The sequence below is a fragment of the Puntigrus tetrazona genome, chromosome 13 (genome assembly GCF_018831695.1).
Source record: "Puntigrus tetrazona isolate hp1 chromosome 13, ASM1883169v1, whole genome shotgun sequence".
NCBI classification, from domain to species: Eukaryota; Metazoa; Chordata; class Actinopteri; order Cypriniformes; family Cyprinidae; genus Puntigrus; species Puntigrus tetrazona.
The window spans coordinates 13,889,167-13,908,752 of NC_056711.1; the positions used below are offsets into that span (position 1 = coordinate 13,889,167).

Consider the following 19,586-nt stretch of genomic DNA (forward strand, 5'->3'; position numbering starts at 1 on the left):
GTGTAGCTATCACCTGGAAGTTAAAGGCAACCCTGAAGCACACGTACATCTCAGAGACATCTGTACGATGTCTGCATTTACATCTGCAAGACATATTATTTAGAGTTTTTGCTCACCTGCGATACATTTATAGGACGTCTCATTTTAGATGTCTATCAGGCGTCTTTAAGATGTTTATGATTCAGAATGTATGTAAAACAGAGAACTTTAGATGCACATGTGCTGGGAAGACATCTTGGTATCAAGACGACTCATCAGATCAGGTATCAAGTATTAGATCAGATCAAGTCATTTTATTTTATTTTGCACTTTTTCATTTCGCTTGACAAAAGTGTACATGTTTACATGTTATTTTTGTCCCAACAGGCCTACCAAACTTGCGCAGACTGTTACCTTGGAAACAGTCGTCCTTGTGTCTGCATCATCTTCAAGAAACAAGGCCATATAAAAATGAAACTCTCACGGTCATATATGTAGCTAACAGGGTCATAGTTCTGAAATACGTGACACTTTGACTGCGTTTATCAGTAAACCTACAGATACTTATTACCACATATAAGATAAATGTACTGTTTCAAAACCCCCAGGATGTGTCCTAATCAAATCAAAAGAGAAAATGCAGACAGCAAGAAATTATTAGTGCAAGTCGTGCGAGGAAATTCGCTGTTAAGTAAAATGAAATGGCGCAGCGTAGACCTGTTTCAAGGCAAAATATAAAATCTTGCGAAAAAAAACAAAACAAAACAAAAACATAAACCCACAGCTTGAACAAACTTGGGCTAAATTCAATCTTAAATCACAAACGTGCATTAAAAACATGGTCTTCACACAGCTTGCTTCCCATTTGATTATTTAGCCACCTTTATGACTGGGCATTGGAGAGGTTATGATATTCATCACATAACACCAACGCTTTGGCTAACCCATAGCCTAGTTTCACTGGCATTCATGTATTTCTAAGGGGGGCAACAAACACTACACATTGGGTGTCCCACATTAGGCGGTGTCCCACTTTCAATTCACCCTGTAGGCCTATGCAGTTTTTGATGTTTAGAAAAAACAAAACATAATGCAAAACAAAGGAAAACAGAGATTAACAGCCTTTTTAATGATTTAAAAAAACTAGGCTACACATCACCGGTGAAGTTCTTTTTTTCAAAAAATGAGCCTGTTCATTTAAGAATTAAAATTAAAAACGCCAACAAAGACTGAACAACAGACTATCACACAGGAACGTTTCGAGCACGCAGGCTCTTCTTCAGATAATCTGTTCATTTAAGTGAACGAACTTCGATTCTCAAAGGAATTATTCTTATCGGTTCACAAAAACACCGGATGTAGAATCCCCTTTCGGGAACCGGTCCGGTTTGATTTGGTGAATCAAACTCCCGCAGTGAAAATTAATATGTTATCCGTTCCAGTACAGGTAGAACTTCAGAATCAGTTACTGGACAGGATGCATACAAATATAAGGCATATAGTCTGTGCTAAACACGAATAATAAAATGTATTAACTTTTATTTTCTATCTCTGGCAGCAGACGGTTAATGCTTCATAAAAAAAACAAATAATTGTTTTAATTTTTATTTCCAGCGCTACCACAATCACAGAGTACTTAGTATTCGCCCCCCCTCTTCTGCTTGAGGATGTAGGAGGATGTTAAACCGGTCGATGCTCGTCGACGTTACCTGGTGGGCGAGAACCAGTGACGTCACGTCCCCGTTACGCGCTCAGCTCCGTCTCCTCCGCGCTGCGATCGGAGCAGCCCGTGCAATCTAGAGCTTTTCAACGCGCACGACCCGACGTCGACACCGCCATCATCATCACCACCACCGTCGAGTTTAACAGGAAAGCTGAAGATGCTCCAGTCCCTCGCCGGCAATTCGTGCGTGCGCTTGATACAGAGCAACAAATCGGCATGGTATTTTCTGTTTCTCGTGCTCGGCTACGTTCTGTATCTCATATTCGGAGCGGTGGTTTTCTCCTCGGTGGAGCTGCCGTATGAAGACCTCTTGCGCCAGCAGCTCAGAGGGATCAAACGACAGTTCCTCCAGGAGCACGAATGTCTGTCCGAGGAAAGGCTGGAGAGGTTTCTGTCCAAAGCGCTGGAGGCCAGCAACTATGGGGTGTCTATTCTCAACAACGCGTCCGCCAGCTGGAACTGGGACTTCACCTCGTCTTTGTTTTTCGCTAGCACTGTCTTATCTACCACAGGTGAGTCACTGAACAACGCGGATATATGTCATAAACGTACATTATGATATTTAATGGTTAACGTGGCATCAGTGAGACTCTGTGGGTAGTGCACCATTTGAGGGGACAGGATGTTTACAGTGACCCATCATATTTTTTTTTAATGCTTCACCAAGGCATCAGTAATAACAAACAGCATATTCACCACTGCTAATAATAGAGAAGTTCTTCACCTTTTGTTCTTGTTTTTCCTCGTGTTCTTCAGCCGGCTTCGTCTGTCATTTAACACCTGCTTTAACACAGCAGTGTTACCCTAGACAGGTATCCAATTCTCAAACAGACTTGAAACCGATAACTTTATAAAAGATCTGTGGGTGAATTCGGTGGGTGAAGGATGCGGATATAGGCCTGCATACTGTATGTTCACATACAGGAGGATAAGCAGAAATAAAGATCACAGCTTTCGGTTTCAGTTCTATTGAAGTATGCCAGTATTTTCCAGACATAAGAAAACGTCTTTTTAAATTACCTGGTCTTTCAAGATGAAACATCCCATTCAAGCCCCAGCATGTACCACAACATCCAAACCAGTGTTACATGAAACTGTAACTTGTGTATTACATGAAACTTTAACTGTGTAAAGCCTGACATCTGTGATGATCTGTCATTTTTTTTAATGAAATATTTTTTTTTACATTTTGGACAAAGCATATATTATTAACATGTATATTAACATCACCAGGTTAACACATGGATCTTACAAAGCCCAGTTACCTCCGCTTGCGTTTTTTAGGGACGTGTAGTCCAGCCTATAAGTTAAAGTACTGTCATGATTTAGCAAGGAAGAAGGATTTACATATATCTTATCGTTTACACAGGCATGCAATATCTAATCCCCCTTTGCATTTGCGTGTTGCGCAAGATTTTTAATTTTTATCTACAAAAGGAACTTTGAGCAAGTTCTTTCAGACAGTAAAACTAAATTGTGTCTCCATGCACAATGCAAATAAGTGTCCCATAAGTGGAAAAGTTATATTCTGCAGGTTTGGTTTATTTGGTTCCTTTTACAATTACAAATTTTGATTGTAGATTGCGTATAGGTTGTTATATCAGTATTGTTATACTTTGCACTATTAAAATGCGACATACTTGGGGAAAAAACGCATGTTTTTGTTATTCTGGTGTTCAGCCATTTCTCCGGTCTTCAGTGTCACAGCATAAATTGGTGATCTGTCGCTCGAGACGCATTTCTTATTATTTTCAAAAAGGGTTAAAGGGTTACTCCACCCCAAAATTAACATTTTGTCATTAACCATTAGTAAAAGGCAATAAAAATAACAACATTTATTCAACAGATTGTCTCCTCTGTGTCTCTCTGCATCGCTGTAGAATATCCACTAGATGCAACCTGCATATTCTCTTCTGTTACTATTTTTATTGTATTTGCGTACAAAAAGTATTCTCCTCACTTCATTAAATACAGATTTAGCCACTGATGGCAGATGGACCATTCTGACTATGTCTTTTATATTTTTCTGGGTCTTTTCGGTGTTCGTTACTTGGCAGTCAATGGGACAGTCAAAAAGCTTATCGGTTTTCATTCCAAAATATCTTAAATTGTGTTCCAAAGGTCAACGAAGCTTTTACAGGTTTGAAATAGCGTAAGTGGCAATATTTTTTTAACCAGTAACCAACCATAACCCCACCCAGATTCTTTGATAAATAGGCAGTTCAGAAAGAACAGCAGAAATAGGAATATTTTCTAAGATATTTTGTAGCATTATTAATGTCTTTACTGTCACTCTGCTTTTCTTTATTTACCCAAACTCTAAACGAAAATGTAGCTTTTAAAACAAACGGACGTGTAATTATCACAAGAAAGAGTTTATCTTTGGCCATTTCCTGTTAAAAGTGGAATCTCCGTGTTTTAGCGTTTTATTAATTTGATCCATTTTCCCAGGCAGCTCTATATTGCCTAAAATATATCGGTTTTAGATTTGTTTGCATGTGCAGACCGACCGGTGTATGTCACTGGCTCCTTATGTTTTCGAAACGCTCTCGAGGTACTTTGAATCAAAGCAATATATAAATACTTGTCAGGACTCGTCCGGGAAAAACGGCACGTGGTCACGCTAATTTAGAGAGACCCTGCAAACTAACCTGATTGTTAATGTCCATAATGTGAGATCGTGCATTAGATGCAAGCTCTTGGGAGGCATCAAACTGCTTGAGGCAGAAATTAGAGCAATATAATCAGTTTATTTCAAGGATACACAAACAAAAATTAAATTACAGTGCTGGACTGAATGATTAATTCTTTGATAATCCAGGATGGGACTTAATCTGTTTATTAATCTGTGTCTGGCAATGGCTGTGGGACAGTATGGTTTTGTTTTCAGTGAGAATACAATCCATATATGAGCTAGTCTCATAAGGCAACGTTTTCATCAAGTAAATATGTTTAATGTGTAATTTTCCGCTCTTATTGTTCGCAGGATATGGTCACACCGCCCCTCTCTCTGATGGTGGGAAGGCTTTCTGTATCATTTACTCTGTGATTGGCATCCCCTTCACCCTCCTCTTCCTCACAGCTGTGGTGCAAAGGATCATGGTCTATAGCACATGGCGGCCTATTATGTGCGTTCATACACGCTGGGGTCTGTCTAAACCCTGGTGGCCCTTGTTCACGCAACTCTTTTGGCCGTCGTAGCCGTGTCCTGTTTCTTCCTCATCCCCGCTGCCACCTTCTCTGCCCTGGAAGAGAACTGGAACTTTCTGGAGTCCTTCTACTTCTGCTTTATCTCACTCTCCACTATCGGTCTGGGTGACTATGTGCCTGGCGAGGCCTTTAACCAGAGGTTTCGTGAACTCTACAAACTGGGCATCACTGGTAGGTGTGGTTTCGATATGCTTTGTTTTGGTGTGCATTGAATCTATTAAAAATGTATTCTTACATATAGAGTTTTGTAAGGAAGAATATTATGTTAACAAACAGAATTGTAGTCCTTAAATTTGCTTCAGATGTGCGTTCTGTGTATATCAAACATTTTTAAACATGGTTTAAAATGTATGATTCCAGCACGATAGACTGGGATATTTTGAGACTAACCTTTCCACACACGTTCTGGGGACACCTGTGGCGTAATGGGTCTCTTTTAAAAAAAACATGCAAAAGTTTTGGAAATCCTGAAAAGTAAATGTCCTTTTATTTGTCATGTAAACTGATTTGAAGGGAAAGACAGACAAAAAATGATTTCTGACAGAATTCTGTCAATCAAGATATTTTACAGGATGTTGGTAATCAAACAGTCTCAGTTTCCACTGACTTGTGTTGTAAAAAACGTAGTGAAAGTCAACTGGAAATTTGGTTACCAGCATGTTCCACAGAAAACATTTGAAATGGCATTAGGGTGAATAACTGATGAAAGAATTGTCTTTGTTTTGGACGTCATTCCTTTAATGTCACATTTTGGTTAATAAAATGTTGTTAACATTGTGCTCCAGTTTAAAGCTCCTTATACTTCTCAGCAATAAGCCTTTATTTCTGACAGTGATGTATTTTGAGTAAACACGCCTAGTCTGTTCACTTCCTCTTCTCGTATATGTGGCATTCAGTCTGGTATACAAGTAAAAAAACTTAGCTGACTTCCTTTTATGTATCTACACACATCTTCATGTGTAAGTCTGGCCTGTTGTCATAGAAACAGGTGGAAGGTAAAAAGGAAGTGATTCAAGTGTATAAACTGTTCTTTTCACTGCTGCTCTTCTGTTCCATCTAGTGTTTGCCTTACTTATAATGCTTTACAGCTCTCATTTTCAAAAAGTTGGATGAAAATGGCACGTGGCACTTTTGTACTTGCGTGGGTTCAGTTGATGCAGATGGTCTCGTCTTTTCTGTTCTGTGTGCGGTGGGAGAGTGAGAAAGATTTGCTGTCGTAAGATAACTGTGGAGGATGTGGCATTTGTGATTTGCCCACACTTGAAGTCTTATATTTCCTTAGCCCTGAATCTTTCTGTATTAATTTCATGAAGTTGCTGAGATGAAAGATGAGATGCAGGCTAAAATAATCTTATTCATGATTCTTGGATTGACCAAAAGAGTTTTTAGTTTTTTTTAGGAACCCATGTATTTTTTATATGCAGTTTTGCTGTTAAGTTAATACAATTACAAACACACTACTTTATTTCTCTATTTCGTTCTTCCCTTCGTGTCCCACAGTGTATCTCCTCCTCGGCCTGATTGCTATGTTGGTGGTGTTGGAGACTTTCTGCGAGCTACAGCAGCTGAAGCAGCTGAGGAAGATGTTTTATCTGAAGAAGGAGAAGCCCCAGGACCGTCTGGCCATCATGGAACATGACCATCTGACCTTTAGCTCCATGCCAGACGGCACCATCAACTCGCCCCAGGAGGACAAAACCGAACCCTTTGTGGACTTCCCCGTCCTGAACTCTCCAGGAGGTGATGACCCCATGATCAAATAGATGTTTTAACTTCGATCGACATAACTCTCAATTGAGGGAGACATCTTTAGCCGAGGGGTCTTGAAAGTGACTGGTAGGATACAGAATTGAGAAAATTACTTGAATATTTTGCTTGAGATTCTGCGTATTTAACAGCCCTCTACAAAACCACGATACATGGCTAAATATCTGTAAATGATTATTAGCCCACTTAGGCTGCTACCCCAATAAATCGGCAAACTACATTAAAAAGCATAATTGCACACTAAACTCTAGCATGTACTTGCCAATTGAGATAGCAGGAATGTAGAAGTAATGTTGACAGCATCTGTGGCATAATGTTGATTACCACACAAAAAAAGTAACTTTTCGCCCCTTTTCATAAAAAAAAGCACTTACAGCTGACATAAATGTGGCCAATTTTTTAATACTAAAATACTATTTTAATTGTGTAGGAACAAGAACTAAATAGTGAATGTAATAGTAAAAGATACAAAAAATACAATGGAAGTCAATGGGGACAGAGTCATACAAGTTGGAAATGACTTGATATAAATGACAGAATTTTATTTTCAGGAAACTCTTTAAACTTATACCTATTAGATGTTTATTTACTTCTTTCTTTCTTAATAATGAGGAACCATTTTTTTTTTAGTCATAATCATATTTTGCCACAATTGCTGCCACTTAAGCTTTACTTTCCGTTTATTGAACCTAAAATATTATTTTATAGTCCAAATTTTTAAAAATAAACTCTAAATCGAAAAGCTACTCTGCTCTGATGTAAGCTTCAAATAAAGACCACCATCTTCTCACATCTTCATGAACATTTATGAGAGCTCACTTACACATGGAGACCTTTCGTCAAACATAGTAGCTACTCATCATCTGTTAAGTTTTATTTCCAATTCGTGTGATCTACCTTGTGAGTTTCCAAGTAGAGTAACACTTAAGGATATCTGCTACTAGTGGTGAAAGAAGTCTCATGAAGCTGTATCGATCTAATGTCAAAAATATGATGCACCATAACGCAGCATATACTGTAGCATAAGTCAGCGTAAAAGCACAAAAAAGTTAGCCTGCTCTAAGGGAGTCATTTTAGATGACATGTAGTTAAAATAATGACATTTATCTTAAGGGATATTTTAAATCTGGTTTAAAGGGAAAACCTGTTATACTGTATCATTTTTTCATTTCAGGAAGTGATATTTTACAGTGGTCTAAATTTTAAAATGCTTGACAGAGTTTACGTGGATTTATGAATCCAAGGTCGAATAATGGCTGGCTCCACGTGTCCTTGTCCTAAGATACCGAGGTCCAGCGCAATGCCGTTACATACCAAAAAGAAAATCTTGGATTACTGAATTGTGGTTCAGTGTTAGCGACTAACTGACTGTATAAAACTTGGATCATCCAGATCTTTGATTGTTGCATTCAGAGCATTTTTGTGGCTATTTAATAAGCATAAAATAATGAATTATATTTTTGAAACATGCTTGAACTGTTGTTTACGATAGAATGCTTGTGTTTGTATTATGAGAATGACTGTTGTAGGCACAGACTGATGACTACTGTTTAAGGTCCGGTTAGAAAGATCACACACTGTACTGCATCATGGTCATCGCAGTAGAATGTCATTATTAATCACAATAGAATAAAAGCTGGACGTTTTTAGGCCTCGTTTTAACTTCTAATGTGTCTGCTGTAGGGATTAATTACAGATAGTGTTTGTTTTTACATTAAGGAAACACGCTGAATCTGAGCTCAGGCCATGGGAACTTGAATGTGCTGATGTGACATTTTTATTGTGTAAATAATGAAATGCTCCGTGATGTCACTGCTGGATTCTTTGTGCTTATTTGCCCTTGGTGTTTTGCTGCATGAGTCTCTATGATCAGCTTACAGTGTCTTAACATTGTATCGGTGCAGCACAGAATCATGTATTTGTTATTGATTTTTTTTGTAGTACGTTTAGAAATACACAAGGGCATACCGTCATGATCTGTTCACGTTGTGTGTGAGAGACTGTTGAATAAATGTTGTCATTTCCATATAAAAATCCTGAACTGGGCAATTCTTTTCATAATTATCAGTGGAGTAACTAGTTCCTAACAGAATTATTTAATTTAATCTGTGAGGTAGCTGTAATTAAATTTTTCTCAGTAACTATGAAAGTGTTTACATGTATAGACTCTTGATAAATGATCAAATTATTCATATCCTTTCCGTCAAAGGGGGTATAAAGTTTGGATAATGATTTAGGCCTAGTCCTGGCTCAAAGGGTTAATTCTTCCCAAAATAAATTCTTTAAGTCATTAATTAGTACTAGAAGGAAAGCCTTAAGTACTAAAGTCTGATTAACTTTTTAACAGCCTGGAATTATCAAGTAAATCCATCAAAAAATAAAAAAATAATTACAATAAAAGCCTTTCTCATGGGGACTTGAGACAAAACTATTTTTTTTTATTTATTAAAATTAGAACAAATACAAATGACGAACAAACAATGAACACAGAAAACAATACACTAAAAACCATGCTTTTGCACTTTAAGTAGCAGCTCATCACACAGTTCTGTGACATCTTTGACTTCTTTAGCCTGAAAGGAGAGAAAAGAGTCACATTATAGAGGTTACATAACTTAATTAATTGAAGGTTACACTAAAACAAAAACCACTGTAAGAGACACTTCCTTGTGCGAGTGTGCATTTACCTTTTGTTCCAGATCCTTTTCTAGGGACTGAACTTTCAGCTGTTCTCTTTTGAGCTGCACCTGCAGTGCTGCCACTTCTGCACCCTGTTTAGTACGAACCTCATTTATGGCCTTATTCGCTCTGAAACGACATCAGTGCCATTAGTGACGCTGCCAGGCATATTTATCATTTATGCAAGACTGTATTATCACATTCATAAGAAAACTGCTTTTAGACTGCTTGATAAAAACATACTGGTCTAGTTTCTCCTCAGCATGGGCCTTCAAAGCTTGGTAACGCTTTTCCTCTTTCTGCAGTCTGTCCATGCAGTTCTGCGCATACTGCTTCAGAGTCTCCTCATTCTACAGAAGACAAAGTGGGGCAAAAATAAGACCATTATACACTAAATATCTTTGATTTGAGATGAAGTCTTGATTCAGAAGTCTAAAAAGCATACCTTTTTGAATCCCTCAATGACTTCCTTGCATCTGTCAAGGCGTTTGACAACGGAAGAGAAGGATCTCTCTAACTCATTCAAATCTTTGGACAACTGGTCTTTTTCCTGGAGGACTCGCTCCAACTCAAGTTTGGCCAAATCTTCCTTCTGTTTATGCTCATCTGTAAGCACACAGGAGTGTATTACCACCATCATCATCATCATGACATACTGCCTTCAAAAATGTACTAAAGCTAAATCAAACACCTGTCATACCGGTGATTTGAGTGATGGTGGCCTCAAATTCTGACACTATAAACCTGAAAAAGGAGTTAGAAAAAACACCTTAAATTATTACAGAATATTGATGGACTCAAACTAATAGTTGACGTCAAACTATTGCTCAAAGTTCAACAGCAACAACTAAAAAGTGCTACACTTCCATCATGTTTTCAATGCTAAATGACAACTCCAGTTTTTCCATGATTATAGGAACCCTAATAATCTCTCTAGGTACCATCTGAATAGGAGACTTACAGCATGTGTTGGTTCTCCAGCTGCAGTGTGTCAATCTGAGTCTTAAGCACTTGCTGCCGTTCCTCCGCCTAAAAACAGAAAACCAAAATGTTAGGGAAACCAATCAGACGTGTACCAGTCATCTTGTGTGAGGCTATGGGAGCGAACCTGTCTCTCTGCTTTCTGTAATGCAGCATCCATGTCTCTCTGGCTGTACTTCAAAACCTCAATGATGGAGTCCTCAGTCTTCATTGGCTGTTTTAAAGTGGGAACCAGCAAGTCTAGAACAGTTGGATCTTGCGCCACAGTTTCCACTGCCTAGATATGAACAGACATTGTAAAATGGAATCCAGTGTGCAAGACAAGAATATTTTGGTGCTCAGTCAATGTTAAAGATGCAAAACAAATGATTGACGTTTGTGCCAGCTTACTGGAGGAGGCAAATCATCCAACAGCTTCATACTGTCACTGTGAGACTTCTGCTTTACTTCAGACTTTGCAGCCTCCATCATCCTAAAGTGCACAAAAAAAGATTTGCATGATTTAGATCACAATATAGATCTGTTGCATAAAGCCATTTAACTTCATATAAGACCAGTTTTTCATATTTTTAACAAGAATTATTTATATGAATGTTTGAAGTCTGACCTGATGGCAAGAGAAGGCCGTGGCATGCTGAATCCAGAGTTGCCAATGTCTATTCCAGTTTTCTTTGGACTCTCCTTCAACAGTGGGTCAAACTTCAAATACAGTGACTGCTTCCGTAAGGCTGACTCCTTAAACTATAAAAAAAATATTTTAGTATAAACACTGAATATCTGAGATGCTGCTACTTAAATGTACTCCGATATATTTAAAATATATAAAAAGAAAAAACAAAAATCATACAACTGGGTTTATAGAAAGGCTTTCCTTTATAGAACGGAAAAAACTTACCATGCTTGATCCAAACTGCTCCAGATAGTCAATCTGCCCGTCAAAATCTCCCCCTGGCATAACTGAGACAAAGAGGACAACATTGCTCACATTGTCAAAAGCTTGCACTGGATGAGTCAGTTCAGTTCAAATACAAATAAAAATGCAACCACGTATACTCACACAATGCTCCTGGCACAAACTCATCTTCACCTGGTGCCACCACACCAAGATCACAGGTCTGGTTCTGTAGATCCCCTTTAGATTCTGGTGTTGCCATGAGGTCTGGCATCTGTAACACTGGATTCTGGGGTATGTTACAGCTGGACACAGTGAATGACTCCACTTCTTCTGCAGGCTAGTAAGAGAATGAGCATCAACAATCATCATTTGTGGAAATACAAATGTTCTGTGGAATTTGTACATTTAAAAGACACTCCTACCCTCTTAGTGACAGGAAGGTCAGTTTCTGCAATGGTTTCGTTGGCTTCAGAAACTGCTGGGGGAGAACTAAAGAAAAGGGTAAAAAAAAAAAAATTGTCGAGCTCAGATCATCCATTTAAGCATTTGGAAGATGCTTATATGCCAAGAAACTTTCATTGGATTCAGGGTATATATATATTTAACTAGTTCATGCATTTCCTGGAAGTCAAATCCATGACCTTAAATTTTCAGGATCAGATGCAAAAAAAAAGTAATTAGCCTATACAGACAAGAAATTACACATTACATTACATTACACTACGTTCATACAAGCTGTACAATTTCTAATTCCTGTACCTGTGGTCTGGTTGGTCATCTTGTGCAGGGGCTTCAGGCTGGTCATTCTCTGCAGGGGCTTCAGGCTGGTCATCCTGTGCAAAGGCCTCAGGCTCCTTAACTAGAGCTGGTGCCTTCAAAACCGGGCTAGACTGGACACCACGTGGTGGGGAGTTACTCATCGTAGCCTTTGTGCCAAAGGGGTTAAAGTTTGGATCGTCAAAATCAAAGGTGTAAGAACCTTTAGGTGGAGGAACATCCACAGATTCTGTCTCTTCTGAAATCTTAGGGGACAACTGGTTGGATTCTGGTTCTCTCTTCTCTGTGGTGGGTGCAACTGTTTTTTTGGTCACAGGTTTTGCACCTGCAGGTCTTTTGGCCCCAAGACGTTTTGGAGGTTTGCGCTTAACTTCAGTGCCATCGTCAAAATTAAACTCTAGTAGCATCTGGTTCTCTTTAGGGGGTACTGTAGATGAGGAGCCATCTGTGGCAGTGGAGTTCTCCTGAGGTGGTATAGAGGCATCTGAAGAAGTTGGGACATCCGGGATTTGGACTGAGAGTTCTGGTTCCTGTTTAGCTTCTTGACTTGGCAGGGGTGGATCGGAAACTACTGATGCCTGGCCAATTAGAGGAGAGTTTGGGATCTTTGAGCCACCACTTTGGAATGGGTTGAGTAAGTCAAGATTGTCAAAATCCAAGTTGTAGGATCCCACAGGAGGTTGTGCTGAGTCCAGGGCTTCAGGCTGATCATCCAAAACAGGAATCTCTTGTGACACTGGTGCTGGGTCAGTCATATCAGACTCCTCCCCATCTGTGGTACTGTTGTCAATGTTCTCAGTCTTGATGATGACTGTGCCCTCTGCTGAAGATATGTTGGCAGAACATTCTGCAAGAGAATTCTCCACTGATGGGACAAATGGAAGAGTCTCATCAAGTGCAGTGTCAGTCACCTCTGGAAACTCAGGCTGAGGGTCAGAAACGGGGGCTGCCGTTGTATCGGACTCAAGATCGGAGCCTTGGACATCAGAGAAGGCAGAAGATTTAGGAGGCGAATTCTGCATTTTACTGGACCCCTGGAAAGGGTTGATCGCATCTAGATTGTCGAGATCGAGGCTATAGGCACCTCTGCTCTGAACAGGCATATCATCATCAGGGAAGACAACACTGTTACTCTGCATATCAATCAGTGTGGTGGGAGGGTTATTCAACAGTAAGCTCCTGTAAAACAAATTAACTTTTTTATTTTTGTGTTATTAGATTACTATGAATGTCACCCATACATAAACTCTGAATGTTACTGCATGTGAATGAATAAAGATGATTAAATGTTTTATTACAAAGTTTGTAACCAGGCTGTTTTAGGTCACCATCGACTTAAAGTATAAATAAATACTATAGAAGTTAACGGTGACCCAAAACAGCCTGGTTACAAACTTTTTTTTTTCCTTCAAAATGTGTGCGTGTTCATACAGGTTTGGAACTACTTGAGAAAATGACAATTTATTCTTGGGTGAATTATTCCTTTTATGATATTCTGCCCAAGCCGTCAAACTGATGTCATCAGAAAAGTCAAGCCATTCCACAGCGAAATTAAATGTGCAGATTTTGATTAAAGATTAATCATTTTTTTTGTGGATTAACTTGCACTGGTTAGTTGTTCCCATCGACACTAGCAATGTGCACTAGTAAATAAAGTTCATTTTGATTTCGCACAGACTTTAAAAAAAAAAAATAAATGTTGAACTGCAGGAAATTTGCTCACTGGTTATTAGAGGCCATGAGAGTTTCCAGTGCTTTATTGTTGTCCTCTTGGCTGGATGGCTTACTAGTGCGGCTTGGGGACATGATCTTCTTTGTGACTGGATCTGCTTGGAGTTTGAAAACAAACCTATTCAAAAGCAATAAAGAACTATGTAAATCTAAACTCCAGTACAAGTCAGACAATACCGTAAACAAATGCTTAATACTAGAACCACTAAAAAGGAATAAATAAAAATGAGTACACCTGCAGCTTAAATATTTCAATAGTAATATTGGGTTTTGAAATTTCTGCATGAAAAGATTAAATGTAACTGCTTCACACAAAAAAAAAAAAAAAATTTAAAATTAAAAAAGGGTTTAAAATGAATCAGCATTTCATAAGTGCCAAATTAGCATGTAGGCATGTTTCTCGTACAACTGGAAAACTGAAGTGACTATTGAAACACACACACAGACACACATAGATAGAAAACCCACCTTTGCTCCTCTATGCACAGTCCTGCTGATGTTGTCAGCCTGAGACTGCCGCAGGATAGAGGGCCTGCCAGTCGGCTGGTCCAACGCGAAAATGTCACAAGCGGCCTCAGAAGTGCTGTTCATCCGTACAGCTCCTGATTCTCCTTTAGCGCCTCAGAACTCATACTGCAAAACAGACGTAGACTATGAGTTCTGGAAAGCCACGCCCACTGGGCACCACACGCAGCTGGGTTTTAGTGATAAGACCCAGAGGCGGGCATCTGACCTTCTCAACCAAATACCCAGAGACCCTTCAAATCTGTTGTGTTGCTTTTGAGTATCCGTAAGAGAACAGACTAACCCACTGTGACTAATAACCCAAACCGGTGCAATTCAGCCATGTACTGAGGAAACAACGTGGTTCTCTATCTGTGAAAGAATCATGCCTTAGAGAGACGTGCAAAGGTTATAACACAACCAGCATATAACTAAGCATTTTGATTGTGGTTATACGGTCTTTGTGATTTGGATAAAAGGTGGCATATAGTCTACCAATGTATGTTTTAGGAGAATAAGGAGGAACAAGGAAGAGATAAAACCTTCAAAGACTCATTACCAATTTTTGCCTCATCTGTCCTTCCCTGGATTCTGCTCAACTATGTAGGACTGACAGTAAGATTGTCAGCTTTGTAATGACAGGCACCTCTGACAGCTTCCCTCGTCTACAGTCTACCTGGACAAGTGATAAACAGCTCGCCATCATAAATGAGAAATCAAGTTGTAACCTGGACAGAGACAGATCTCAGACAAAGCCCTCAATCCAGTGCGAATGAAAGCAAGAAAGTAAGAAACCAAACAAGAACAGCCAGTGGGAAACTTGAACCAAATCAAACTAGTGAAACTGAAGGAATTTCCAGCTGGTTTCCACTTAGACTAACACGTGCACAAGAAGATGACAAGGCTGATTAGAAACCAAAACATAAAATAACCATACATCCAATCGCAGGCTAAATCTCCAGTAATTTTCAAAACAATTCACTTTTTTTAATTGTTACATTTGTGAACACAATGGGACTAAAAAAGATATATTTAAACATGTCAGCATCATATGCGCAGTTATCAACGTCCTAGTAGAACTAGCAAATTAGTCAAAGGCAAATAACGTTACTTTTAATGTTCATCAAACCCCGCAATATTTCACTATCGCTCTCCTGTAAATTTGTATACGGTTTCCTAAAATACGTACCTCATTTAGGCTGCTCGAATCTCATACATAAACCGTTTTCTTCTCAGAGAAAGTCAACGTGACACACAGAGAAATTCCTGTGCGTTTATAACATTTGAAACGGTTCAAATTTAAACTGCATGGTCTCAGCCAATTAAACGCAAGATTCGGTGCCGTCCAGGCGGGGCGAACATATGAATCGACCAATAGAAATGCGTGTCACACTGTGTCGTCCTAGTGGGTGTTCTTTTGATAGACATACAAATCATCCAATGGAGACAAGCCATTGACTCAGGCAGTATGGAGACAAATAAATATGACCCCATTTAACCCTTTTAACAGTAGCCTGTCAGAGTTGTTGTTGCATTTTAAATATGAAGAGTGTCTGTTGTTTTCGTCACAGTTTTTCGCTTGCATATATTTGTTGGAGATGTTTTTATTAGATGCTACAATGCCACAATTCTCCATACAATGAACGTGAACACGGGTTTGCAAATAACATAACAATGACATTTCTAAGTTTCAGTTTGCCTAGCATGTCAATGTAAAGCACCAAAAATGGTTGCTGGTTGCTGTAGGTTTAAATAAAAACGAATACACGTGATCTGTAGGCAATAAACTACAAACCAGTTTATTACTGCGAACAACAGAAACGATTAAGGATCTGTGACTTCAGTCGAGACTGATGTGTTTTTCCACCAGAGGGCAGCATCGGATCAACTAATATCACACTGCGTGACTTTTGTCAGATCGCCAATGGGTTGGCGAGATGAAAACACAAAAAATTGCTTTTATATGTTAATTAGATTGTTCATATATGGGCTATGCATGTATATAAAATCCTTACTGATGCGTTGCGGGTTAAAGCTAATTTTATTTTATGCCAGAAACGTGAAAATGTAGAGTATGAATCTGAAAAAAAAGAGGGTGGGCAGGGAAAAGAAGAGAGTTACATAACAATGGCATGTTTGTGTTGAGGTCAGCCAGTGCACTCCCTCTCTCCACACTACTGACCTATATTATGCTTACATCTGTCAGGGTTTATCTATTTTTATATACATTACTTTAAAGCTATAAATACACATTAAGTAAAAAATCATTTAAGTATAGTGTTTATAGTGCTTGCACAGTACAAAAATAAAGTGTAAGTGTACACAATAAAAAAAAACAGTTCTTGGTTTTGTACGTGCTGAATAGATCCCATATATACAGAAAACGCATGCATGTGCCTAGCTGTCTAACACACCCTCACAAATTTAAGAATTATTGTTCTGTTGCTTTTTGGAAATTATGCATATAACCTATTATATCCAGCTTACCTACAGAATTCCTGTAATTTAATACTGCATGCAGGCAAACTGTAAATGTGCTTCAGTGATTATGCATTTTATACTTTAAAGTGCAGTCGGGGTGCTGCCGATAACTGAAGCTTCGGTCTGGTGGCTGGGAGTCTAAAATCTCATTAAAGACAAAACCCCAAATAGACAAAGACCCCACTCCAATCTAATGACCCCCCCACCCATGTCTGAGATACCTCTTCAGCCAATCACAGCACAGAGGGGCGGTTTCAAATGATGCCACTGGGTGTAGTTGAAGGCTTTCTCTATTCTTCTGAGAGTGCATCCACACAATGCAACAGCTGTTTCTTACCAGTGTGTACACATAGAGAAAAACCTCTGAAATCCTAAAACTATTTGTAAACCACTTGTAACAGTTGTGTGTGTGTACACACACACACACACACACACACACACACACTGTTACAGTTGCAGATTGGGGTATATTTTACTATATACAACTTCAGTTTTTCTGCTCCAAAATGTTTAATTCAATGTGTTGAAATTTACACAAAATAGTTTTTTTTTCTGTGTACTTTTGTGTGCAAAGAAATCATCAACTGCAATGAAGGCAGCAATTTAATTTTGTTGTAGTTTAGATTTAATTTTGTTATTAGATGTAATGCAAGATAATCTTGATTTAATTAAAAGTCGTCCAATAATAAGGATGGCCCAATGACTCAGGGCAGGTGAGTTTCGACAATCATTGAAAAGGTCACTGTATCTTACATCATTTTGGCATGCATTTAGAGAAAAGTGTGACTGACTCTATTGTATGTATCTGAGCGAATCAAATAGAGAAATGAAAGAAATGGCTATCAAATAGAGAAATATGTGAGTGTTGCATACAGGCAGATCTGAATGCAGTTGGTTTAACTGGACTGTGGCCTTGTATCAATAAGCTGAGAGAAGTGAATCATTTACAATAACAGCATTAAAAGCCTTAAATATATATAGGGTCCATTCTGATTTTGTGCCAAATAGTGTGTTTATACATTTTGGTGGAAAAGTGACTTTAGTGGCTTTAGAGTTTAAACGAATGAGATTAAGGTTACTTCGGATCAGAGATTTAAGCATACCTAATAAATGCTGTTGCTGATTTAGTAAAAAAAAAATAGCAATGTTTGGACAAACAGATTCTGATTTTAGAGCAAGTAAAAATGCAATAAACGTGCCTCTGTGCCACACCCAGACCAAAACGTTCACAGACAGCGAGGTGAGAGACAGACCGAGAGAGGGAGAGACATAAACACTGCCTGTTCGCTGTGCAACTGCAGTTACATAACTCTGACAAAGAGAAAAAGAGAAATGACAGAGATTGAAGAGAGAGAGAAACACAGGGATTAGGAAGTGGGAATGAAATAAGTGAGTGTGTGTGTGGCATAGATTAGCTTCATTAGGATCAGTGGGTCACCGGTTGTTTGGAGCTGTCTGACTTCCTGTGATTCTATCTGAACGGAATCTGGGTCAGTGGTTGGCAGTGACGGTGCCGGTATGGGCTGTATGTCTGAGGGAGAAGAGACGTTGTTTATGTGTGGATTCTTACGTAACAGACTTTGAATAAAAGGAAAAAGGGAGTGATATGACCTTTTTGGCACTGATGGAAAATAAACACCAATAATAGCTGCACCATAAAATGTCTAGTAAAATTAATAGTGGGAACAATGCACAAGCTGGACTTTTTACCTTTTTTTTTTCACTGTAAAACATCAATGTTGTTAAAAGGTAAATTACAAAAATAGCAATCATTACTCCGGTCTTCAGTGAAACAAGATCTTCCTGAAATCATTCCAATACGCTAATTTGGGGTTTAAGAAACATCAATGCTAAAAACAGTTGAGCTGCTTAATACTTCACAGCCAATGTGTTTTGATCAATTTTTTTTTACACTAAACTAATCCCATTGTGATGAAGAAATTCAAGTGCACAGGAAAAGGCATAGTGCTACTTTCATCACTTCCTCTTTTGGCTTCCTGCATCCCAAAATGCACCTCTCCCACTTCTGCAGATTGAAGAATTCGTTTGAACACGAGGCGAGTGTGACTGCATTTAAAGTACGTGTCAGGGAAAGAATAAGCTCCTGTATGTGACTGACAAATATAGTTTTTATTCAAATTGTAAGTAAAATGATACTCCTGTAAGCACAAGTTAGTTTTCACACCACTACGATGTCACTGTTTAACCTGTTGTTCAGGATAAAGGGGGTAAAGGTGATTTTTGAACTACCTGTTTTTCAGTAAATATCCAGGCTACTTCCTCTTTCTGCTTTAACAGCAGGCACTGAGAGGGAAGGATCTGAAAAGGTTTACTTTAGCCTTAATCGTTTTGTGGCACAGGACTGATAATACGGTTCATGACAAACATCCCATTTCGAATCAACTTTTAACCAGACGAATTTAACCACACTTAAGCTTAAACCACATTTTTTTAGGATTTGGTTTCAGTTGCCTTGGCGGATTTATACAGCTAGGAACCAGAAAGGATCTCAGTTTACAGTTATTTGGCAAGTATTAGTTTTGGTTAGATTCTGGCATTTCAGAAAAGATTGCATGCTTGGAAACACGTGCAGAGACGCCAAAACTTCACATAAAAATGAAAACAGGAAAAGCCGCTTGTCATTTTAGATGCTTTATTCTTTAACAAAATAGAATCTCTGTGCAGTTTGTGAGTAGATACAGGAGGAGAACATCCTCTCAATACAGTATTTACAGCAGATTTTGTACAGATCAAGTTATGGACACTTCAAATTTTCTACACAACGTGTTCAAACACCATGCTCCCCTAACATTATACACCCTACACACCACCCACATGCATACAAACACCACCCACCCT

The 19,586-nt window shown here is 38.8% G+C and overlaps 1 protein-coding gene and 1 pseudogene across 1 annotated transcript; one reads left to right on the forward strand and one right to left on the reverse strand.

Moving 5' to 3' along the window:
- Window positions 1-329: 329 nt before the first annotated feature.
- Window positions 330-8,713, forward strand: LOC122356404 (annotated as a pseudogene).
- Window positions 8,714-9,091: 378 nt separating this feature from the next.
- LOC122356386 (transforming acidic coiled-coil-containing protein 3-like) lies at window positions 9,092-15,521 on the reverse strand. The gene is given in 18 exon segments (XM_043255049.1): window positions 9,092-9,252; window positions 9,367-9,487; window positions 9,602-9,708; window positions 9,804-9,964; window positions 10,059-10,102; window positions 10,320-10,387; window positions 10,467-10,616; window positions 10,730-10,811; window positions 10,947-11,080; window positions 11,235-11,296; window positions 11,397-11,571; window positions 11,657-11,723; window positions 11,994-13,190; window positions 13,735-13,842; window positions 13,844-13,860; window positions 14,211-14,347; window positions 14,350-14,375; window positions 15,436-15,521. Coding segments are annotated over 18 exon segments (2,733 nt in total). The 5' UTR covers window positions 15,441-15,521; the 3' UTR covers window positions 9,092-9,180.
- Window positions 15,522-19,586: the final 4,065 nt, after the last annotated feature.